The sequence below is a fragment of the Ammospiza caudacuta genome, chromosome 7, assembly GCF_027887145.1.
Source record: "Ammospiza caudacuta isolate bAmmCau1 chromosome 7, bAmmCau1.pri, whole genome shotgun sequence".
In the NCBI taxonomy this organism is placed as follows: domain Eukaryota; kingdom Metazoa; phylum Chordata; class Aves; order Passeriformes; family Passerellidae; genus Ammospiza; species Ammospiza caudacuta.
Window position 1 is genome coordinate 25,535,616 of NC_080599.1, and position 18,529 is coordinate 25,554,144.

General features: G+C 42.2%; 1 protein-coding gene across 1 annotated transcript in view; it reads left to right on the forward strand.

Annotated features, from left to right (window-relative positions):
* The first annotated feature begins 2,696 nt into the window (after positions 1-2,696).
* CDC73 (cell division cycle 73) overlaps positions 2,697-18,529 on the forward strand; it is a 101,569-nt gene continuing 85,736 nt past the window's right edge. Inside the window, exons 1-7 of the mRNA XM_058808405.1 lie at positions 2,697-2,851; positions 8,151-8,256; positions 9,261-9,330; positions 10,307-10,369; positions 10,457-10,509; positions 10,901-10,989; positions 12,319-12,535. Coding sequence (XP_058664388.1) covers positions 2,721-2,851; positions 8,151-8,256; positions 9,261-9,330; positions 10,307-10,369; positions 10,457-10,509; positions 10,901-10,989; positions 12,319-12,535 — 729 coding nt within the window. The 5' untranslated portion in view covers positions 2,697-2,720. The remainder of the gene's footprint in view (positions 2,852-8,150; positions 8,257-9,260; positions 9,331-10,306; positions 10,370-10,456; positions 10,510-10,900; positions 10,990-12,318; positions 12,536-18,529) is intronic.

Genomic DNA, 18,529 nt, shown 5'->3' on the forward strand with positions numbered 1-18,529 from the left:
TCTTTAAGTGGAGTTTGATTTTAGTCATGTGGGGGGTACTGACACAAAGCTGGGTCATTCCTTTGGCTTAGCTACCTGCATTGTTCCTGCCAGAGCATGACCACAGCACCTCTGTGCTGCTCCATCCTTGGTTTCACACCTGCATTGATTTCAGCAGGGCGAGACCAACTCGCTCCCTGCTGCTCCCTGCTTTGTTCCCTCCTCCCAGAGCAGCACACCCAGCTCCCACAGGGATCCTGCTCCTAGGGATGCAGACAGCTTGTCTTTGCTGAACTACTGCCAGTGCACACTCTCCTCCTTGCTCTGCTTTCTTTTTCTTTTCTTTTTTCTTCACTGTTCTTCCCAGGGAAGGCAGCCTTAAGTGAAAAAGGAAACCAGAGCTACAGTGTTTTCTGGAAACCTGAAAATAAATATCTGTGCAGCTGACTGTGTGCCCCATTCCCTGCTCCCTGAGCAGCAGAATAGAGGAGGATTGAAATGAGGGGCTTTTTGGTGTCATTGTAACACAGTGACTGTGTGTCTCACTGAAAAGAGGTGTTCCTTGTGAAGCAGCAGATGTACAGGATGTGTTTCTGAAGAGGTAGCACTGGTTTAGGGGATACTGGGGCTTTTGGATGAGGCATGGAAATGGGACTTGGCCTGCTGGAAGCATTTCAAGTCCTGATCCAATTTTCATAAGCTGTAGCTCTAGTTATAATTCCAAATCCATTTCAGGAAATGATATTGGTTATTCATTATGCCTTTGTCTTCTAAACACATAAATATTACTCTATACCCATATAAATATTGGCAGTGATTGGTTTTAATACCATATCTGAAATGTTTTAAATACACTTGTGGTGCTCTGCATGTTGTTGTTCTGACACAAATGGGGATATCACTAACATATTGAAACAGGGAATTCTATAGGCTATTGGCTTTAAGTCTGTTTTGTCAGCCTCAGCACATGTTATTTACAAGAAGGAAAATGACCCAATTCTGCCTTTTGCAAATTTAAGATGGTATCATGTTTTCTGACAGTGTTGGAGAGTGTTAAGAAAATTCTGAGCATCAAAGGTTAGAATAAGTCATAATGAGAGCTTGTTTTGGGGTCTTAATTCTGCAATCAGTATTCCCCCGGGGGTACCAGTTTGTTGGGCTCTGCTGGGAATGCTGTGCTCCCAGTTTTTGTGTGTTTGAGCAGGAAAAATTAACCTGGAACATGAACAGAGAATGTGCCAGCTGCACCTGTGCAGTTGCTCAGGTGAGCAAACTGAGCTCTGAGATCCCAAATTCTGCAGGGTAACGTGGGATGTGCTCCATGGCATTACTATTTGTCCTTCTTCACTAATGACTTTTTTTTGCTATGGTTTTTTGATGGCTTATTTGTATCAGATTGTTTGTGATTGATAAAGCAGAGACTTTTCTTTTCTGGGTCTCTCTCTCTTTCTTTCTTTTTTTTTTTTTTTTTTTTTTTTTTTTTTTTTTTAACCCAGCTTTCTATCCAGGACACAGAGGATTTTCTCTCCAGCCTGCAGAGTGAGATGCACGCACAGTGTCTGAGAGAATCAGAGTCACAGAGTACCCTGGGTTGGAAGGGACCCACAAGGATCATCAAGCTGCACTCCTGTTCCTGCACAGGACACCCCAATAATCCCACCATGGATTGTGTCTGAAAACATTGCCCAAAAGCTTCTGGAACTCTGGCAGGATTGGGACCATTACCTGCCCTGGGAGAACCTGACCACTGTGAGGAACCTTTCCCTAAAGTCCAGCATAAACTTCACTGATCCTGCTCTTCCTGCTGCTCCCTCTGCTCCTTTGACACCGTTTTCTTGAGGTATCACCCTAAACACCCCCAAACCTCTCTCAGAGCCCTTTAAAAACTCTTTGGTGTCACTAAAGCCCCTCTGAGTACACCATAAACCATCCCAGCGCCCCCAACACCCCTCAAACCTCCTCAGCACTCCCAAATCCATTTTAGCTCTCAGACTCCTCCCAGCACACCCTCAAGCCCCATTAGCACCCCAAATCCCTTTGAGCACCCTCTAAAACCTCTTTAGCCCCACTAAAACTCCTCCCAATGTACTACATGCTATCCTAGCATCCCAAACCCCCCTCAAACCTCAACACCCCCGAAACCCTTTTTAGTTTTGCTTTAGCATCCACGAATGCTTCCCAGCACCCTGAAAAACCCCATTAGAGCCCGCAAATCCATGCCAGCACCCTAAAACTCCGTTAGCACCACCCACCCCTTCCAGCACCCTCTAAAACCTCTTCTCCAAACCAAAACTCCTCGTTTCCCCCGCCCAAACCATCCCAGCGCGCCCGCGGAGCGCGGCTCAGCCCCGCGCCGTGACTCGGCGGGCACGCGGGAGCATCAAAGCTCCAGAGAAGGGAAGCACGCCGATAAACTCGGGCAGTGATTGTGTGTAAAGCTTTATTTCCACATAAAACATGAGAAAGCTCAGTGCGCTCAGGACGGAGCAAGCCGCACCCACAGCCCCGCCCCGTCGGTGCCGCCGTGAGGGACAAGGGGGCGTGGCCTCCGCCCCGCCAGGCCCGCCCCCTCTCGGGCGGGGGCGGGCCCACGTCGCTCCCATGGCAACGCGTCCGGCGTCGCCCCTAGTAGGCGGCGCGGCGGCGGCGTCGGTTCAGGCATTCGCGGCGGGCAGCCCGGGGCGCGCCGGCGGGGTCCTGCGGCGGGCGGCGGCGGCCGGAGCGGTGGCGGCCGGGCGAAGATGGCGGACGTGCTGAGCGTGCTGCGGCAGTACAACACGCAGAAGAAGGAGATCGTGGTCAAGGGCGACGAGGTGATCTTCGGAGAGTTCTCCTGGCCCAAGAACGTCAAGACCAACTATGTCATCTGGGGGTAAGCGACTCGGCCGGGGCGGGGAGAGAAGTTGCCCCGAAGTTGCGCCGGGGCAGCGGGGACGGGGCTGTCGCCGTCCTTGGCGCTCCGCGGGCGGCGGGGCGGACGGGTCGGGCGGGCCGGTGCCGCTCCCCGCAGGGCCTCGGGGCCCCAGCGCCCTGCCCGGCTGTCCCGTGGGCGATCCCCGTGCCCTGGCAGCCCGGCGGGCAGGCAGCGCTCGCCGCTCCCTTCGGGAACGTTCCCGGCTCCTGCTCTGGGCCGGCAGAGCCGCGGAGCCGGGCCCGGGCCGTTCCTCGGCTCCCGGCGCTCCTGCCCGTGCCGCGTCCTGCAGACTCATGCGATGAGACGGCAGCAGGCAGCGGCTGCTCCCAAGTTTTTCGGTGCTCGGTGAAATAGACGCGCTGTGTTGTTGCTCGGACAACGCTCTCGGGCGCACGGTGGGGTTATTGGGGCGCTTGGCGCGGGCCCGGGAGCTGCAGTCGGTGCTCCCGATGGGTCCCTTCCCGCTCAGCACGGGCTGTGGTTCTGTCCTGCGCTGTCGGGGCTGCTCCTTTGCCAAAGCACCGGGAGCAGGGCAGCGAGGCCCGGAGCGACTCCCTCTGAGCTGTACAGGTGCTCTGCCCCCACCTGAGGCCTCTTCCTGGGCAAGACCCGGTGCAGGCTGTTCCCTGGTTGGTCTTATCGTAATAAACAAGTAGAGAGAGAGTTTACGTGGCTAAAATGATTGTAGCAGATAAAATGCCTGGTTTTAGAAAGCCTCTAGAAAATGAGGGGTTTTACCTGTTGAATTTTCCTAGTATAGCGTGGATTGTTTACATTGCAAGGGAGTTTTTTGTTTGCCTTTCCTCAGAATTTGGCAGCTACTGCTTCTTGGTGTCCTAACTAGAAGAGTTTCAATGAATCCTTTTCAAACTTAACAGGGAAAAATGCTTCTTGTTAAAGCTCAGGTACTATTCAAAGAACCTTTGTTGAAAAGCAGAAATGCCTGCAGATTTCTCACAAAATCCCAAACTTGCAGTGAAGTCTGACCAGGAATTATTATTTTTTCCCCTCAGAATTATGATATGACTATTACTGGCTGTAGATTGAGAGAGAAAAAGGAATTAAGCCTACTTGCTTATCTTCAGTTGTAGGTGGACTTTTCATCGCTGATTTTACTTTGTACCTTATATATTACTAGAAACCTGCATTTTCATTACCTGCTTTAAGCTTTCAAAAACTACTTTTGGAGTTATTTGTGCTTCCTGCTGAGTGGGGGATACTGGTACGTAGACTGAAGAGGAAGAAAAATATTTGGATAAGCAGTTAGAAGTCTTGGCTGCATTTCTGCTGGGCAGTGTGTAGACAGGTGTGGTGATTTCCTTGCTACAAGTTACTTTTCCCAAGTGGTAACAAGCAGTGGTTAAGTAGACAAACAAGTCGCATTGCCCTTCTGCAGGGAGCAAGAAACAGGAGAGCTTGGATTAGACCCAGAAATTGTTACCAAAACCCTACAAGCAGCTGGAGAGCAAACTTTTTGCTAGGTACAGCCAGGCAGGTTTATCTTCCTGGTGAAGAAGGATGTGTGGGTGAACAGAGCAGCAGCTCCTGCCAGAGCTGTGAGTGCTCACCTGGGGAACACTGTGGTGGAATTTGAGGAGTTTTGTTCTTTAAATCTTGGTTTAGACCAGCGGCTTCTGAGCTTTTGATAGCATCAGGCTGCTCTCAGTTGACAGCATTTCTTGTCAACCTCTGTGGCATTTTGCATGTCTCAGCTTTGAATTGAAGACACTCTAAAAATGAGACCAGTTCTGCAAGCTGTGCTCAGTAGCTTGAACACCACACTTCAAGAGCTGCTAATTTAGGTAATTGCTACACTCAGGAGGGACATTCTCAAAAACTTTCAAGATTCAAACCCTTTTATATTCAGGTCACTTGACAGGACCCAAATTATGCTTGCACTGAGCAGGTGTTGGTGGCTTAATCTTTCACAGAGCAAACCTCAAGTTCTGTTTTAGGTGTCCCCAGCTGTAATTGCATCTCCAGCCTGAGGAGAGTAATGCCAGGCTGAAGAGCAGCAGTGGCATTTGTCCCTGCTAGAATTAGCAGTAGTCCCAGGAGACATTTAGCTGTGGCTCCTCGGGCAGCTTAGCTGGCAGGAGTCAGCAGTGCTGCCCTGCATTGCCTTCTCTCTCTCTGGCACAAGTGTCACCCAAACACGGAACTGGGCTGAGGAATCAAGCCAAGGTAAAGGTAACCTGGAGGGGGGGAAAGCAACTTGAATCCAGTTTAGTTTCCAGATAATAATTATAGAGATGCTCCTGCTGGCACATGAAAAAGGCTAGGTGGTCTGAGATGAAGTGGTTTGTGTGTTTTGACCTATGGGCCCTGAAGAGTGATGCATGAATCGGTTTCAAAACCAAAGGAAGGAATCAATCTACCAGAGAAATTTATTGCTTTCTTTGCCTAGTCAAGGGCTTGGATATGCAGCTGAGTTTGCAAACAGTGAGCAGCTGGCCCTGGGTATTGTCTGTTGTGTGATACTCAGTGTGCTTTGTCTTGTGGTTTTAAAGATTTCTACTTGGTTTTGTGGATGAGACACAGGTTCTTGGTACCTCTGTAAACTTCAGGCTTTGAAACAGGAAAAAGGAAATAAAGCTGTTAGAAATGAATCAATTCCTGGTGCCCACAGGTGGGAGGTGAATGGATGAGAAAGAAGTCAGTTCCTGGTGTTGAAAATTACCAGGTGAAACTTACTCTCTTATTATATAAACTCTCTTATTATATAAACATTTTCTCGTTTTTTAGCTGGAGTTTATTTTGTAAGAGATGAAATTGTTCCTTACATTTTTACTTAATGATTGTTAATGAATTTGTTGAGGTCTGCCTCCTAAGATTTTTCTTTTCTAATTGTAATTGGTACCATAACTGAATGTGGGAAATAAAAGAATTAATTTCTATTTCTACTTGGGATGTTTGTAAATTGAATGAGGCAAGCTACCCTCAGATCTGCCTGTTTTTAGTTCTCTGATTATTCAGCAGGATCACACGCTGATGTTGAAATGTCAGTTTAGGCTTAGATTTTTTCCTTGTGTGCAACTGCTTGTCCATCTGATGATTTCCTATTAATGTGCAATTTCTTGTTCTCCTAATAAAACATCCTCTTAGAGCCATAATGAGCACGGGCAATTCTTGTGTGTGTGGCCGAAGTGATGAAGTACCAGCTGTGCCCTGCTGAGCTTTGGCAATGCCTGTGCCTTTGTAGCACTATTGTTTCAATTAATACATAATGGTTCGGTGTGTGTTTGTTTTTGTATTTTGCCATTTCTTGCTAAATATTGTAAAGGTTGAGTAGATGACCAGCTGGACTTCTGTCATGCTTAGTGCATATGGCACACTTCAAAGAAATAATGAGTGATTCTGGACTAAGACAGTCTGAAGTGTTTGTTTAAAATGAAGTGACAGCTGCATCATGTGACATCATGGCTTTGCTTTGGAGCCAAGCCTGTGTAGAGGAAGCTTTTGTTTCTGCTAGCGGTTCCAGTGTGTTTAGATACCACCATATCAAAGATCCTTACTGCTTTGCTGCTTGTTCAAACAGTTCCTTGCTGAGGAATCCAGTTCTGGTGGCTGCCTGTAGTTGTGAAGCCAAGTTTTGGCTTCTTAGCAGTTGAAAGAAAAATCCTGTGTGTCTGCTCCCGTTCCTCTGCAGAACAGGCACCCTCCACCTCAAGCACACCAGGTTTTTGGAAGGAAGGGACAGTGGTAAGAGAGACCCTTTATTCTACAGTTCTGGTATCCTGAATCCCTTTTCTCTGGATGTTATTCTTACATTGGTTTTCTCAGGCATCATTGTGAAGGTGAGGTTTTGAACTTTAGTGCTGATAATAAGTTCCGAACAGGTTGTTGGGCACTCTTAGCTAATTTCAGAAAAGTAATGACAAGCAAAGCAGTAGGTGGCATTAAATCCACAGTACTGAGAAAACAGGCTTTCACTTCTGTTGGTTTAGTAGATTTTTGTGTGGCTCTTCCAGGCTCCATAAAGTTGTGACTGAGTATTTATTTCCTCTCCCTTCCCCCAGTGAGGCTGGCACTTCTGTGCTGTGTGTTTTGGTGCTGATGATGAGCCATGAGTAAAGCCACTGTACTTACAGGGAAAACTCTTTTAATGAAAGGGCTTCTTCCTGAAATTTCTTGTTTGTTGAAAATTCTCTGCCAGTCTTAAATTTATAGCTTTGGGCTGGTTTTGTGGTGGCTTCTCTTGCTCCGGCTTTAAGGTGAGCCAGCTGGTCAGGGACAGGGACTGGGCAGTGTGGAGGAGCCCTGTCCTGCCTGGAGCTGGGCTTGGACATGTCCCACAGTGGGGCTGGGCAGTGGAATTGCTGCCCTTGCTGCTTTCCTGGCTGCCAGGCTGTTTCTCAGAGCACTGGCAGTGTTTAGGAAATGGGGGTTTTGAAACATGGACAGGCATTGCTTCCCTAAAAAATCTTGTAGTAACAGCATAATGGGTGAGAGGGGGGAATTCTGTTCAATGTACTTGGAGCCAAGCTGAGCCAAGCATTTATTTGGCCTTGTTTGGTGTGGTTTGTTTGGGTTTTGTTTTTTTTTTTTTTTGTGAATAGTTGCACAGAGCAAGTTCCCTTTTAGCCTTAAGAGCTGTATCTTTGAAACAAGCTGTTTGAAAGCTCAGATTGAACTTGATGCTGTTGTGTTGCTCTGATGTGGTCTGACTTCAGTATGGGATTTTGTATCCTTCAGCATTTTGCTGATTTTCTTGTGCAGTTAGTTTGCAGTCACTCCCTATTTTAATCTTTGGGCACTGTTTTGAACCCTTTGCTCCCTAGACTTTGTGGGATTTATATGTCCCAAGTTCACACTGTGCTTTCTCCAGTGCTGAGCATTCTGGCCTGTTGTACCTGAAGATGATGTAATGCTTTATTTCATTTGCAGCTCAGTTCTGTTTGTCTGGCTGTCTCACATATGATGATTTGATAATCAGAATAAATAGTGTGAATGAGAGGGAATGTGTACTTACATTTCCCAAGTCTTGTTTATTTATTTTACAGCACACCCAACTCTTATTTTGGGAAGGGTTTTTTTTTAATAATTCATTCATTGAAGAGGCAGCAAGAACTCATCTCCCTTACCTGAAATCTTTAGCACAATTGAGAGCTCACTAGTTTGGCAATAGCCTGATAATAATGTTTACTGCTTGCTTTTTAAACTGTCACCTGGAAAGAAAAGAGACCTTTTCTACAAAAGGATGTGCTTGAGACAGAGATGGAGAAATTAAATGCTACAACCTTTTCTTGTGTTACAGGACAGGGAAAGAGGGCCAGCCCAGGGAATACTACACTTTGGATTCTATCTTGTTCCTGCTCAATAATGTGCACCTTTCCCATCCTGTGTACGTCCGTCGTGCTGCAGTAAGTAAACCATACAAAACGTGATTTTTGTCTTGTGATGATGAATATGTGTGTAGTTATTTTCAGGCAATGATAAATGCACTTGTGTGTATCAGTTTGGCTGGGGAAAGTGAGAATGAGATGCAGCAGAGTGTGTGTGTGTTTAAAAACAATCACCTCTGCACAAGGATCACTTGACAAGTCCTGTCAGGGTATGGAGTATTTTTCTTGACAATTCAATTCCTAACAGATTATCCCTTCAAACCACCAAATTATGTTTACAGCAAGAGTTTGTTAACCAATTATTAACAGTAATAATAATTACTGTCCATGATAGTCTATGGCCATAGTGGTTTCCAGCACTAAACTATTTCGGGAGTACTTTTGTTCATCTGTTGTGTGGAGTGATCCCAATCTAGATGATCCTTTAGTGCCTTAGATGGCAGGGATTTCCAGAATGGGGAAAAGCAGAACTCCAGAACGGAGAAAAGCAGAACAGCTTTGGAGTGGACTTGGAAGTAAGCAATCCAATAAAAAAAAATTGATTAAGCCCTACAAATCAGGATAAAGGAATTTTTTACAAGTCCTTTTAATTTCCATTTGACTGTTCTCTGAGGCCACTCTTCATCTTCCCTTGTGCTTCATTGTTACCTGAGACAGCAGGTGTGGAACAACACAATTGAAATACCTGATTTCTATGTATCAACACAGATTCCTGGCAGGGAAGTGTTTGTGTGTGTGATAAAACACACACTTGTTCTTGATCTTATTTGCAAGTTTGAAGGGAAGGAGGAAAAAGGCTGCCCTCTCTTTCAGTTTTGTAGCAGGCTGTATGTTTAATTCTGTGTAGCTGAACATCCTCTAGGATGTGGTTGCACTTTAAGCTTGGTAGTTAAACTTCCTTGGGTGGCAGGACACATGGTCATGTCTTGGTGTGAGTGAGTAGTTTTTGGTAAAAGTAAAAAATCTTCAGTGAGTTGCTGTGAGGGAAGAACAGTTTAATGTCACATCTGCTGTCTTTTCAGACTGAAAACATTCCTGTGGTAAGAAGACCTGATAGGAAAGACTTGCTTGCATACCTAAATGGGGAAACATGTGAGTGATGTGTTCTTTTGATTTGGACACACAGTGCTCTTTACTGCTTCATTTTCTTGGCACAAGTGAGGGCTAGGAGGGGAAGATGGGGTGACAAATAGGCAGTTTGCTTCTTAACTGAATGTGCTAAACAAAGTTATTATTTCTTGCATTTTAATTGTTCTTAAATTAACTGTTTTGCTTGGATAGGAGCTGCATTCCTACATGCATGTTTAGAGGTGAACATTATTATTACTATTAACCTACTCTGGTTAATAATTCTGTGTTAGAATGCTTAGCATGTATTCTTTTTCCTTTCTTAGACTATGGGAAGCTTTCAGTAGAACATTGATCTTGAATGCAAGAAATGTGTGGGATGACATCTTCAGTGTAATAAAATATATGGAATTACTGCTTTGTCAGTCTGGAAGATTTGCCTAGCATTTCATCATCTTGAATTTTTTGTTAACAATAATCAGAGGTTTCTCTGAGAAAAACAGAAATATCACCTTTGTAAGATCCTCTGCTTCGTAGGTGGTCTTTAAATTTTAAATATCCTGGAGTATATTATTTCTGTAATGATGAGTAAAATCACTTTATATTTTGAAGGGATCACCAGGTTGTCTTTAAAAAAAAAAAAACAAAACTAGACAAACCAGTAGATCTTGATTTTTGAGTCTAATTCTCATTGTGACTGTTTTCTTTTATGAGTGGTATATAGAGATCATAGGATCACTGATTAATTTATGTTGGAATGGACCAGAAGAGGTCACCTGGTCTGATGTACTTTTCAAAGAAGGGCCAAATGAACCTCAGCAACATAATTTAACTTTACCTTGTCAGGTTCTGATTAGTTCCACTAGTCCCAGTCTTTTACCACCTTTGCTACCTAATATGTAGAGCTTCCATTGTTGCACTTTGTCTGTTGTCCTTCTTTTATATCCAAATATTATTGCAAATATTTTCTTTTTAAACTGAATGTTCTGTTTGAATGCAGCAACCTCATCAAGCATAGACAGAAGTGCTCCACTTGAAATTGGCCTTCAACGATCCACTCAAGGTACAGTTTAACTATAAAATAACTTTGAGGTTATTTTATAAAAATCTACTACAATCTTGCATTTTTAATGTCCTCTTTTTCTTCTAGTTAAAAGAGCAGCGGATGAAATATTAGCAGAAGCAAAGAAACCAAGAATAGAGGTAATGACAGTGACTGTCATCAGTATAAGTTGTTGGTGGAGGTAAATTAGGGTGTTCATCTGTTTTTGTAGGAATTCCATTGGGTTACCTGTCCTTTGGTGTACAGGTAACATGGGAGTGGGAACTGGAAGGGATTAGAACTCCATGGCAATGGGAAATGAAAAGGATTAGAACTTCATGGGAATGGGAACTGGAAGGGGTTAGAAGTTAGATTTGAACAATTGTGATTCCAATAGCTCTGGACTTAATGATAACGTTCAGATCAAAAATAATTGGAAATAAAGAGTGTCTTTGCAAATGTGAAGAAAATACTTGTGAATAGCTTTAATTCTAGCTGTGTTTCTATTTGAAAAGAGAGTGCACAGAACTTAAACAAGACTGTTCCTTGCAGGATGAAGAGTGTGTACGCCTGGACAAGGAGCGCTTGGCAGCTCGGCTGGAAGGACACAAAGAGGGCATCGTGCAAACAGAGCAGATCAGGTGGGATTACTGTTCCTTATGCCTAAAGCTTAATTGCAGGATGGAGAACAATTTTTGCTAAAAGCAGCCACTTTTACTTCTGTCCAGCAGCTCTCAATGGCAATTTTCCTCTTTGATGCTCTCAGTAATGTTCGAGGAGTCAGACCTTGAAACACTTATGACAGTGCAGATTTGAGGCATTTATAAAATCCATAATTATAGCTAAGCACATGAAAAATAGGTACTTTGAGTGATTTCTTCCCATCTCACATAGGTTTACTTAGAAGGAAATGATAGGAAAAAAAACTGTTTGTGGCATAGGTAGAAAGCATAAGAAAAAAATTCAAGTATGTGTGATTTTTGTATAAACTAATAATGTGGATGCTACCTTGAGTGTATTACAGCTTTGCAATGCTGCAGTGAGTTGTTTGAATTAGTTTATATTCTCTAGTTACCAGTTCTTTTAATGCTGAATGTAAACATCTACCCCTTTGAAAAAAGTACAAATATTTACAGGTGGTGAGTTTCACCTCTGTGCTTGACCCTGCTGTGAGCCAAGCAGCAGCACAAACAAGTTCCCTTCCCCATGACATAGTTACAAAGGACAATGCTTCACTGCCAGTACTTGGATTAATTTTTTCATGTGTTCTCAAAGGAAAAACAACCCTATATAATAGTAAAATTGGTATGGACAGTTAGTATTGTGCAATTCAGTCTTGAGCTTTTTTTCTTCAGCTCACCTGCAAAACAGTAGAGCTCACTGATAGCCCAGTGCTGTTTACAGTTTAAAACAAACACACAGAGGTGTTGTTCTCTTGGATTCGAGTGAGTTCTCTCAAACCCAGATTAATGTGGACAAGGTTCCCACCATCTGTTTGCTGACCTGCATGGTCTGAGATGGTATCACATCTTCCAAGGGACCAAGTCCACATAACTGCACCTCAGCCAAGGTTTAGAGTAATGCTTTGAAAGCCTCAGAGCAGCCAGGGGTAGGCTGACAAAATTCTAATCCACTAAAAATAACAGGGAACTGAAATTTGGATGTTGTTATAAATGAAGGTGTTAGTCCTGATGCTTTACATTTGGGTTCTTTATTTTTGTTTGGTATAGTTAGGGTTTTTGGATGGTCTTTGTGTTAGTTCTGTGAGTTTTTTGTCACAAATTGGATTCACATGCCCAAAACAGAAATACCAAGCCTATATAATATTTCAGTGTGTATATAAGATGACTGTTTTGTGGTTTATAGCACAGCCTTAAACTTGGGCGGGATGAAGTTACTTATTCAGGTATTCTTTCGGAATAATTGTTTGTGCAATAATTCAGTCTCTGCTGTTACTTTTGCTCATTTAGGTCCTTGTCTGAAGCTATGTCAGTGGAAAAAATTGCCGCTATCAAAGCCAAAATCATGGCAAAGAAAAGATCCACTATCAAAACTGATCTGGATGATGACATAACTGCTCTCAAACAGAGAAGTTTTGTTGATGCTGAAGTGGATGTAACTAGAGATATTGTCAGCAGGGAGAGAGTATGGAGGACAAGAACCACAATCTTACAAAGCACAGGCAAGGTAATGCTCTGAATATGAAGGTGGGTTTTATGATCCCTATGACAAACTGCATTTGCATTTTCTCTATCTAGTTTGTTAATCAGAGATGACAGTGGGATTATGCTCAGTGTTCCATGTAAAGGTGGGCTTGCAGGGCTGTTGGCACAGTGACAAAAGTGTTTGTCCTTATCATGTTACAGTAAATCTAAATTGTATCTCCAGCTACTTGCTTCAACCATTTAAAAGATACTAAGTAATCACCTAATTCCTCTTAACCAAAGCTGGCTTGGCCCTGCAGTGGGGAGGGCTCCAGGAATGGGTTGGAAACAGACCAAAGTGGGGAGTAATTGACAGAAAGCAAATGCAGGTTCGTTGGAAGCCCAAAGGCTTCTACATTGTAGAAAACACCAAAAAAGTGAGGAGGAGAAATGCTGGAATGAACAAAACCAGAGAGTGTTGCCATGAAGAGGTTTTTGTCCCTTGATGCTCCTTTGGGCTGCACTTGGTTAGGTGCTATTCTGAACATGCACAGCTGACAGCTTGCTCTCTTTGGTCAGTGAAGCTTTCTTTATTGCAGAGCTACTTGGCACTAAATTTCTTGAGGAAGCAGTAAGTCAATTTCTAAAAGATTTCAAGGGTCTCTTTTCATGAGGTTATTGTCAAACTGCATCCTTTGCCTTTGCTACTTCTTTTAAGTATTGTCACAGGAAAATAACGTTTAGAAATAAATGAACTGTCTTCATTTATCTTATTTTTAACAGTATTTTACATAACTCTCAACTTCCCAGTATTGTCCCAGGGTAGAATAATTTAATTCATGAATGATGGGGTAATTACTGGGTATGTGGCACATTCCTGTGTGCCACAGAGTGAGTGTTGCTTCTCTGAATCTCAGAGATTTGTAGCAACCTTGCTGCTGAGAGCTGATAAATTGGTAAAAGCTTTGATGTTTTAGTCATTGGGAAGATTTGTACCAAAGGAATCTCTGTAGCTCTTCTTCCTTTTGTGAATCATTCATGGCATTCCTATCTCTACTTTTCTTCTGAGTGAAATTACAAAGATAGTAGGGAAGAGATGAATGTTTTTGTTGTAGTATCCCTGTAGTAACTGTGAGATGAGGTTGCGACTTTAAGCAAAACATGACCCAGGGAGAAAGGCAAGAAACAAGAGGTGAAGTTTGCTCTTGGATGCAGTTACTGTGAGCAGCCTGATGAGTGTATGGGCATAACAGCAAATCTTCTATTTCGGTTTGTGCAGGCTTGCAGGAACATTCTTGGTAGCTTGGACAGCAATCACCGAGTGTTAATGTTTATATTTTCCAACAAGTAGCAGTGAAAGTAAGTAGATAGAGAAACATCATGTGTTGCTGAGGGCTGTGATTTATCCCACAACAGCTCAGCTTTTTCATTTATAGTTTGGTTGGGTGGGTTGTTTGGTTTTTGGGGTTTTTTCCTTTTTCCCCCCTCTATTTCAAGAGCCTTTGTAAAGACTTTCTTGAAAGTTGTAAAGAAACTCAGATACGTTGCCTCAGGCAAATAATTTCTTCCCTCCTTCCCTGTTCCTTTTAAAAATTTTGATCAGGGAAGCCTGATACTGCTCTGCCAGTGCTGTTTTGACTCTTCTATATGATACTTGAATTGATGATGTGCCTGATAATTCTTTTTATTGTAAATTTTCGTTATCTGATTGGTGTGGGTTTATCTGCAGCCTCTGGAATCCTCCTAGAGTATTTAAAACCAAAATTGACTTTAACAGTTCATGCCTTTTTAATATCTGAATTCCTTTGGAACTCCTGGGTGAGTGATAACAAACAGTGAGCACTCCTAAATGTAAATTTTGTTGTTTCTTTGCAAAAATTGCTTCAGTCCAAGGCTGCTTCTGAGGCTCTTTTCCACAGAGAAGCACTCCTGTGTGTGTAGGTTTTCTCAGTGTTCTCTGTAAATGAACTAAGATACACAAACAGCTTAAGATGCAAAAAGTACACAAAAGTGAAAGGCCACAGTAGAAAGAAAATTCTTGACCTTTTCAGCTTACTGACAGGTTTCCTTTGCTTTTGATATGTTTGAGGAAAATATTGATTCCTCCAGCAATATGCTCTTCCAAATTCTTCATAGATGTCAAAAATATTAACTGTATTTCTGAAGCATTTACTGTTTCTCCTTTTGGACACACTTTCCAATTCTGAAGTTAGCTTTATAGAACTGTTCCAGGATGTTTAAGTCTCTGGTGATGTAGTGTTCCTTTTTAACATTTAAAAAGTTCTCATGATACTTGCATTCTGTCCTTTTACCTGCTGCTTTTATTGCCAGCATCTTCATTGTCACAAATCTCCCTTTGCTGAAATTACAGTGAACTTACAGATACTTTCCTGGCTATGAGTTTTGTTTTTTGGTTTATAAGAATGTGTAATTTGAGTGCATTGATGCTCCTGTTGTAGAAGGTGCTTCAGCAGCTATGTCATTCCCAGTTTATTTCAGTTTATTTGACCCTTAAGATTTCTGTGATGCATCACACAGGTCCCCTGTCTGTGTGACCTCCCTGCTACCCTCTTTTGATCAGATGTTGCATTGATCCCTGGATGTTTTTTTACTGATTTCTGTGAGGTTCCTATTGTGTGTAAAATCAGACATTTCAGTTCACCTGTCCTCTTTTAATTTTAAGATTTCTACATTTGCATTTATCTGCTTGCTTATTATATTTTGCTTAAAACTTATTGTTGAGTTCTTATTCCCTAGTTTTCTGTGTCATTATTATGCAGTTCTACCTCTTTTGGAAAGTCAGTGTTGATTTAATTCCTAGTAGATGAATCATCCTGCTCTCTCTGTTTTAAATTTTGTTGGCTTTCCCCAAGTCTGTACTGCAGTCTTCTAAATTTTTATGAATAATGTGGCATTTTTATGTGATCACTTTTCAAAGCCAAATTGCATCTGTTTAGTATAAAGATTTTTTCCTTCTCATAGTGACTTAATTTTAGGACTCTTTGACAGTATATATTGTTTAAAGGAATTCAATTTCAGGAAGAGTTTTGATTCCATACATAGACTGTTTACTATCATAAGTGTTTGAAATGTTAAGTTTTGCATCAGTGCTCTGCATAGGTTTCAGCTGTATTCATGTTTTTAGATAAATGGGAGGCTGTTTTGTAAAACAAATCATTGAATACCTAGGAAAAAAAAACCTGTTTATACTGAAATTGATTCTTTCATTTTGCATCCTTCCTCTAGCTTTCTTTCCTAAAAATCCTTTTGTTCTTATGGTCTTCTGTAGCAGGCAACAGCAACCTTTTCTGAAGGAAAAACTCCTCATTTCATCTCTACTGTAAATGTATTTGGCACTTGAATTTTTCCCATGGGAACAAATTTAAGTAGCATTCATAGGTGTATTTGGAGAGTGTGTTTTTTTCTGTGACTGCTGGTGTACTTGATTTATATTTCATTATTTATTTTTTATCTCCCAGATTGCTCAGAACCATTTCTTAGATGAGCAGCAAGGTAACTGGGTGGGATCTTAAACTGGATTCTTGGAAATTCACTAATACTGGCCTTGTGGATTTGTAACTTTTGGAAATGAACCAGTGTTCTGGTATGAGCAGCTCTGAGCATTCCAATGGTCTTTAAAAAAAGAAAGAAAAGGATGAAAACTTTCTTTTTGTGGAGTGTGGTGGGTTGATCTTGTTTGGATGAATGACAGGTGCCCACCAAGCTGCTTCCCTCCTCAGCAGGATGGCTGGGAGAAAATAAAATGCAAAAAAAAAAAAAAGTGTGGGTCAAAATAAAGGCAGTTTATTAAAAACAAAGGATGTGTGGGGAAGCAAAGGAGGACAAAAGATGTGTTCTCTGCTTCCCATCAGCAGCAGGAAATCTCCAGGCACTTCTGGGGAGCAGGGCTTGGGTACCTTGAGCAGTTGCTCCTGAAGACAAATATTGTAACAAGAAATGCTCTCCTCCTTCTTTCTCTTAGCTTTTAGTGCTGAGCAGATGTCTGTGATGGGGAATATGCCTGGAGTCAGCTGTCCTGGCTGTCCTCTCAGATCGTGCCCAGCCCCACAGAGTGGTGAGGAAGGCAGCCTTGGGGCTGGGTCAGCACTGCTCAGCAGCAGCCAGAACACTGGGCTGGCATCAGCGCCTGCCTGCCTGCCAGGGCACAGTGCAGTACTACCGGGGCAGCTGGGACTGAATTAACTCCCCCTCAGCCACACCCAGTTCAGGGGAAAATGCTACAGTTACTGCTAAAACTTTACATTTTGGCCTGCACTCTTCAGTTATCTTTTCTCACAGTTGCAAGTATATTAGAATTATATTTTCTCAAGTGAACTCTAACCCTCTGTACAAGGAAATAACGTAATCCAGCCTGTCAAAGATATGGGAAGTCTTAAAGGTTATAGCACATAACCTTTTTAAATCTCTACAGTTGAGAAGCTGAACAGTGGCTGCACACTCCTGGTGTAGATGCATTGTCCAGGCAGATGCATTTACACATCTGTCAGCACCTGGTCCAGCTCCTGCTTTGGTACATTTCTCAGCTTTTAGCACATCTGTAAATATTTTCTCCTCCCTAAGCCTTGTGTAAATCTGTTGAAGACTTTGCCAGGCATATATGGCAATGAGTGACCTGTATGGCATCTGAACATTACTGCCTGCCTGGAGACAGTCCAGGGAAAAGCTCTGAACTAGAACCATGTAAGTTGGACAGGAGAAATTGGCATTTGAGGTATACACATTTCTAATGGAGTTAAGTGTGTGCCAAATTTAAGAATGATGGGCATGTGGGCTCTTTCTGCAGGTAACTGTTTATAATGGAAAAACTGTTAAGACTTGATATGGGATCAGAGTTAGGTGGAACTGAGTCTCTAGTTTCGTAACCTTTACATCATGAAATTGTATCTTTCTGTAAATGTGACCTTGTTCCTTTAACTGTATATTACTTACAAGGTCAAGGTTGACATATTGAAGCAATGGTCTGTTTTTTTTCTTGCTGTTGCTTCAGTGCTGCAGACTGGTGAATTTGATTCTCTTGCAGTCTGGGTAGTTATATTTTCTCTGCTGACTAGATACAAAATATTAAAGAAAATATTCTAAATTACAATTTTTAATATAAAATTGTTCTTTTTTTCTAATAAGGTATGAGCTAAGCCTGAGTAAAATATTTTCCTGCCTTGATCCTTCCATTTATATATCCTCTGTTCTTATGTGAGAGACTTAGACTGGGCTATCCAGCACATTTTCTTAAGTTATGTGTTGAAAGCATAGAAATCTTGTATAACAAGTAATTTGATAAAATGAGCAACATTGCTTTCTAAGCCTTCATAGTTTTTCAGCTTTTATATCTTTAGTTAGTGCAGCCCTGCTGTAATGTACTAGTTATCTGTACTTTTCTTTGGGAAGATTACCTGATGCCGTGTTATTCATGACACAAGATGTTCATAGAGAAGGGAATAGACTCTCATAGCTCTTGACTGTGAAGTTTTATGTATTAAATTTCATAACTTTGATGGTATTTCCCCATTGTGTCACCCCCCAGCTTCTGGGTATTTTTGTGTGCATGGTGAGAGAAGAACAGAACTGAACAGGATGATTGGAGTTGATAGCTTACCTACCTGGAGGGGTTGGCATTTTCCTGCTCTGTGGCATTTACCTTGGATGTAACCTACAACTGCAAATTTATCTAATACAGCATCTGAATTATTCTAGATTCTTGTTATTTTATGGTCTTCTGTGTTCTTGCACACAAGTATTAAAGAGCAGAACTGGGTTTTTTTCCCACATGTGTAGCTTACCTATGTGGTGGTCATGATTTTTAGTTTTGTGTTACCACCTGCAAAATATTAGTACTGCAATTAGTACTTGCATATTTTAATTTTAAAATTCATGTATTTTCTTTATAGGTTTTGTCCTTTTCACAGTAACTGCTGTATTTGAAGTAAATGTGAGAAATCATACTTTTGTTCTGACTCTTGATCATTCTTACTAGTGAAGTCACCTGTGAGGAGGTTAATATTGCAGTTGTTATTGAAGT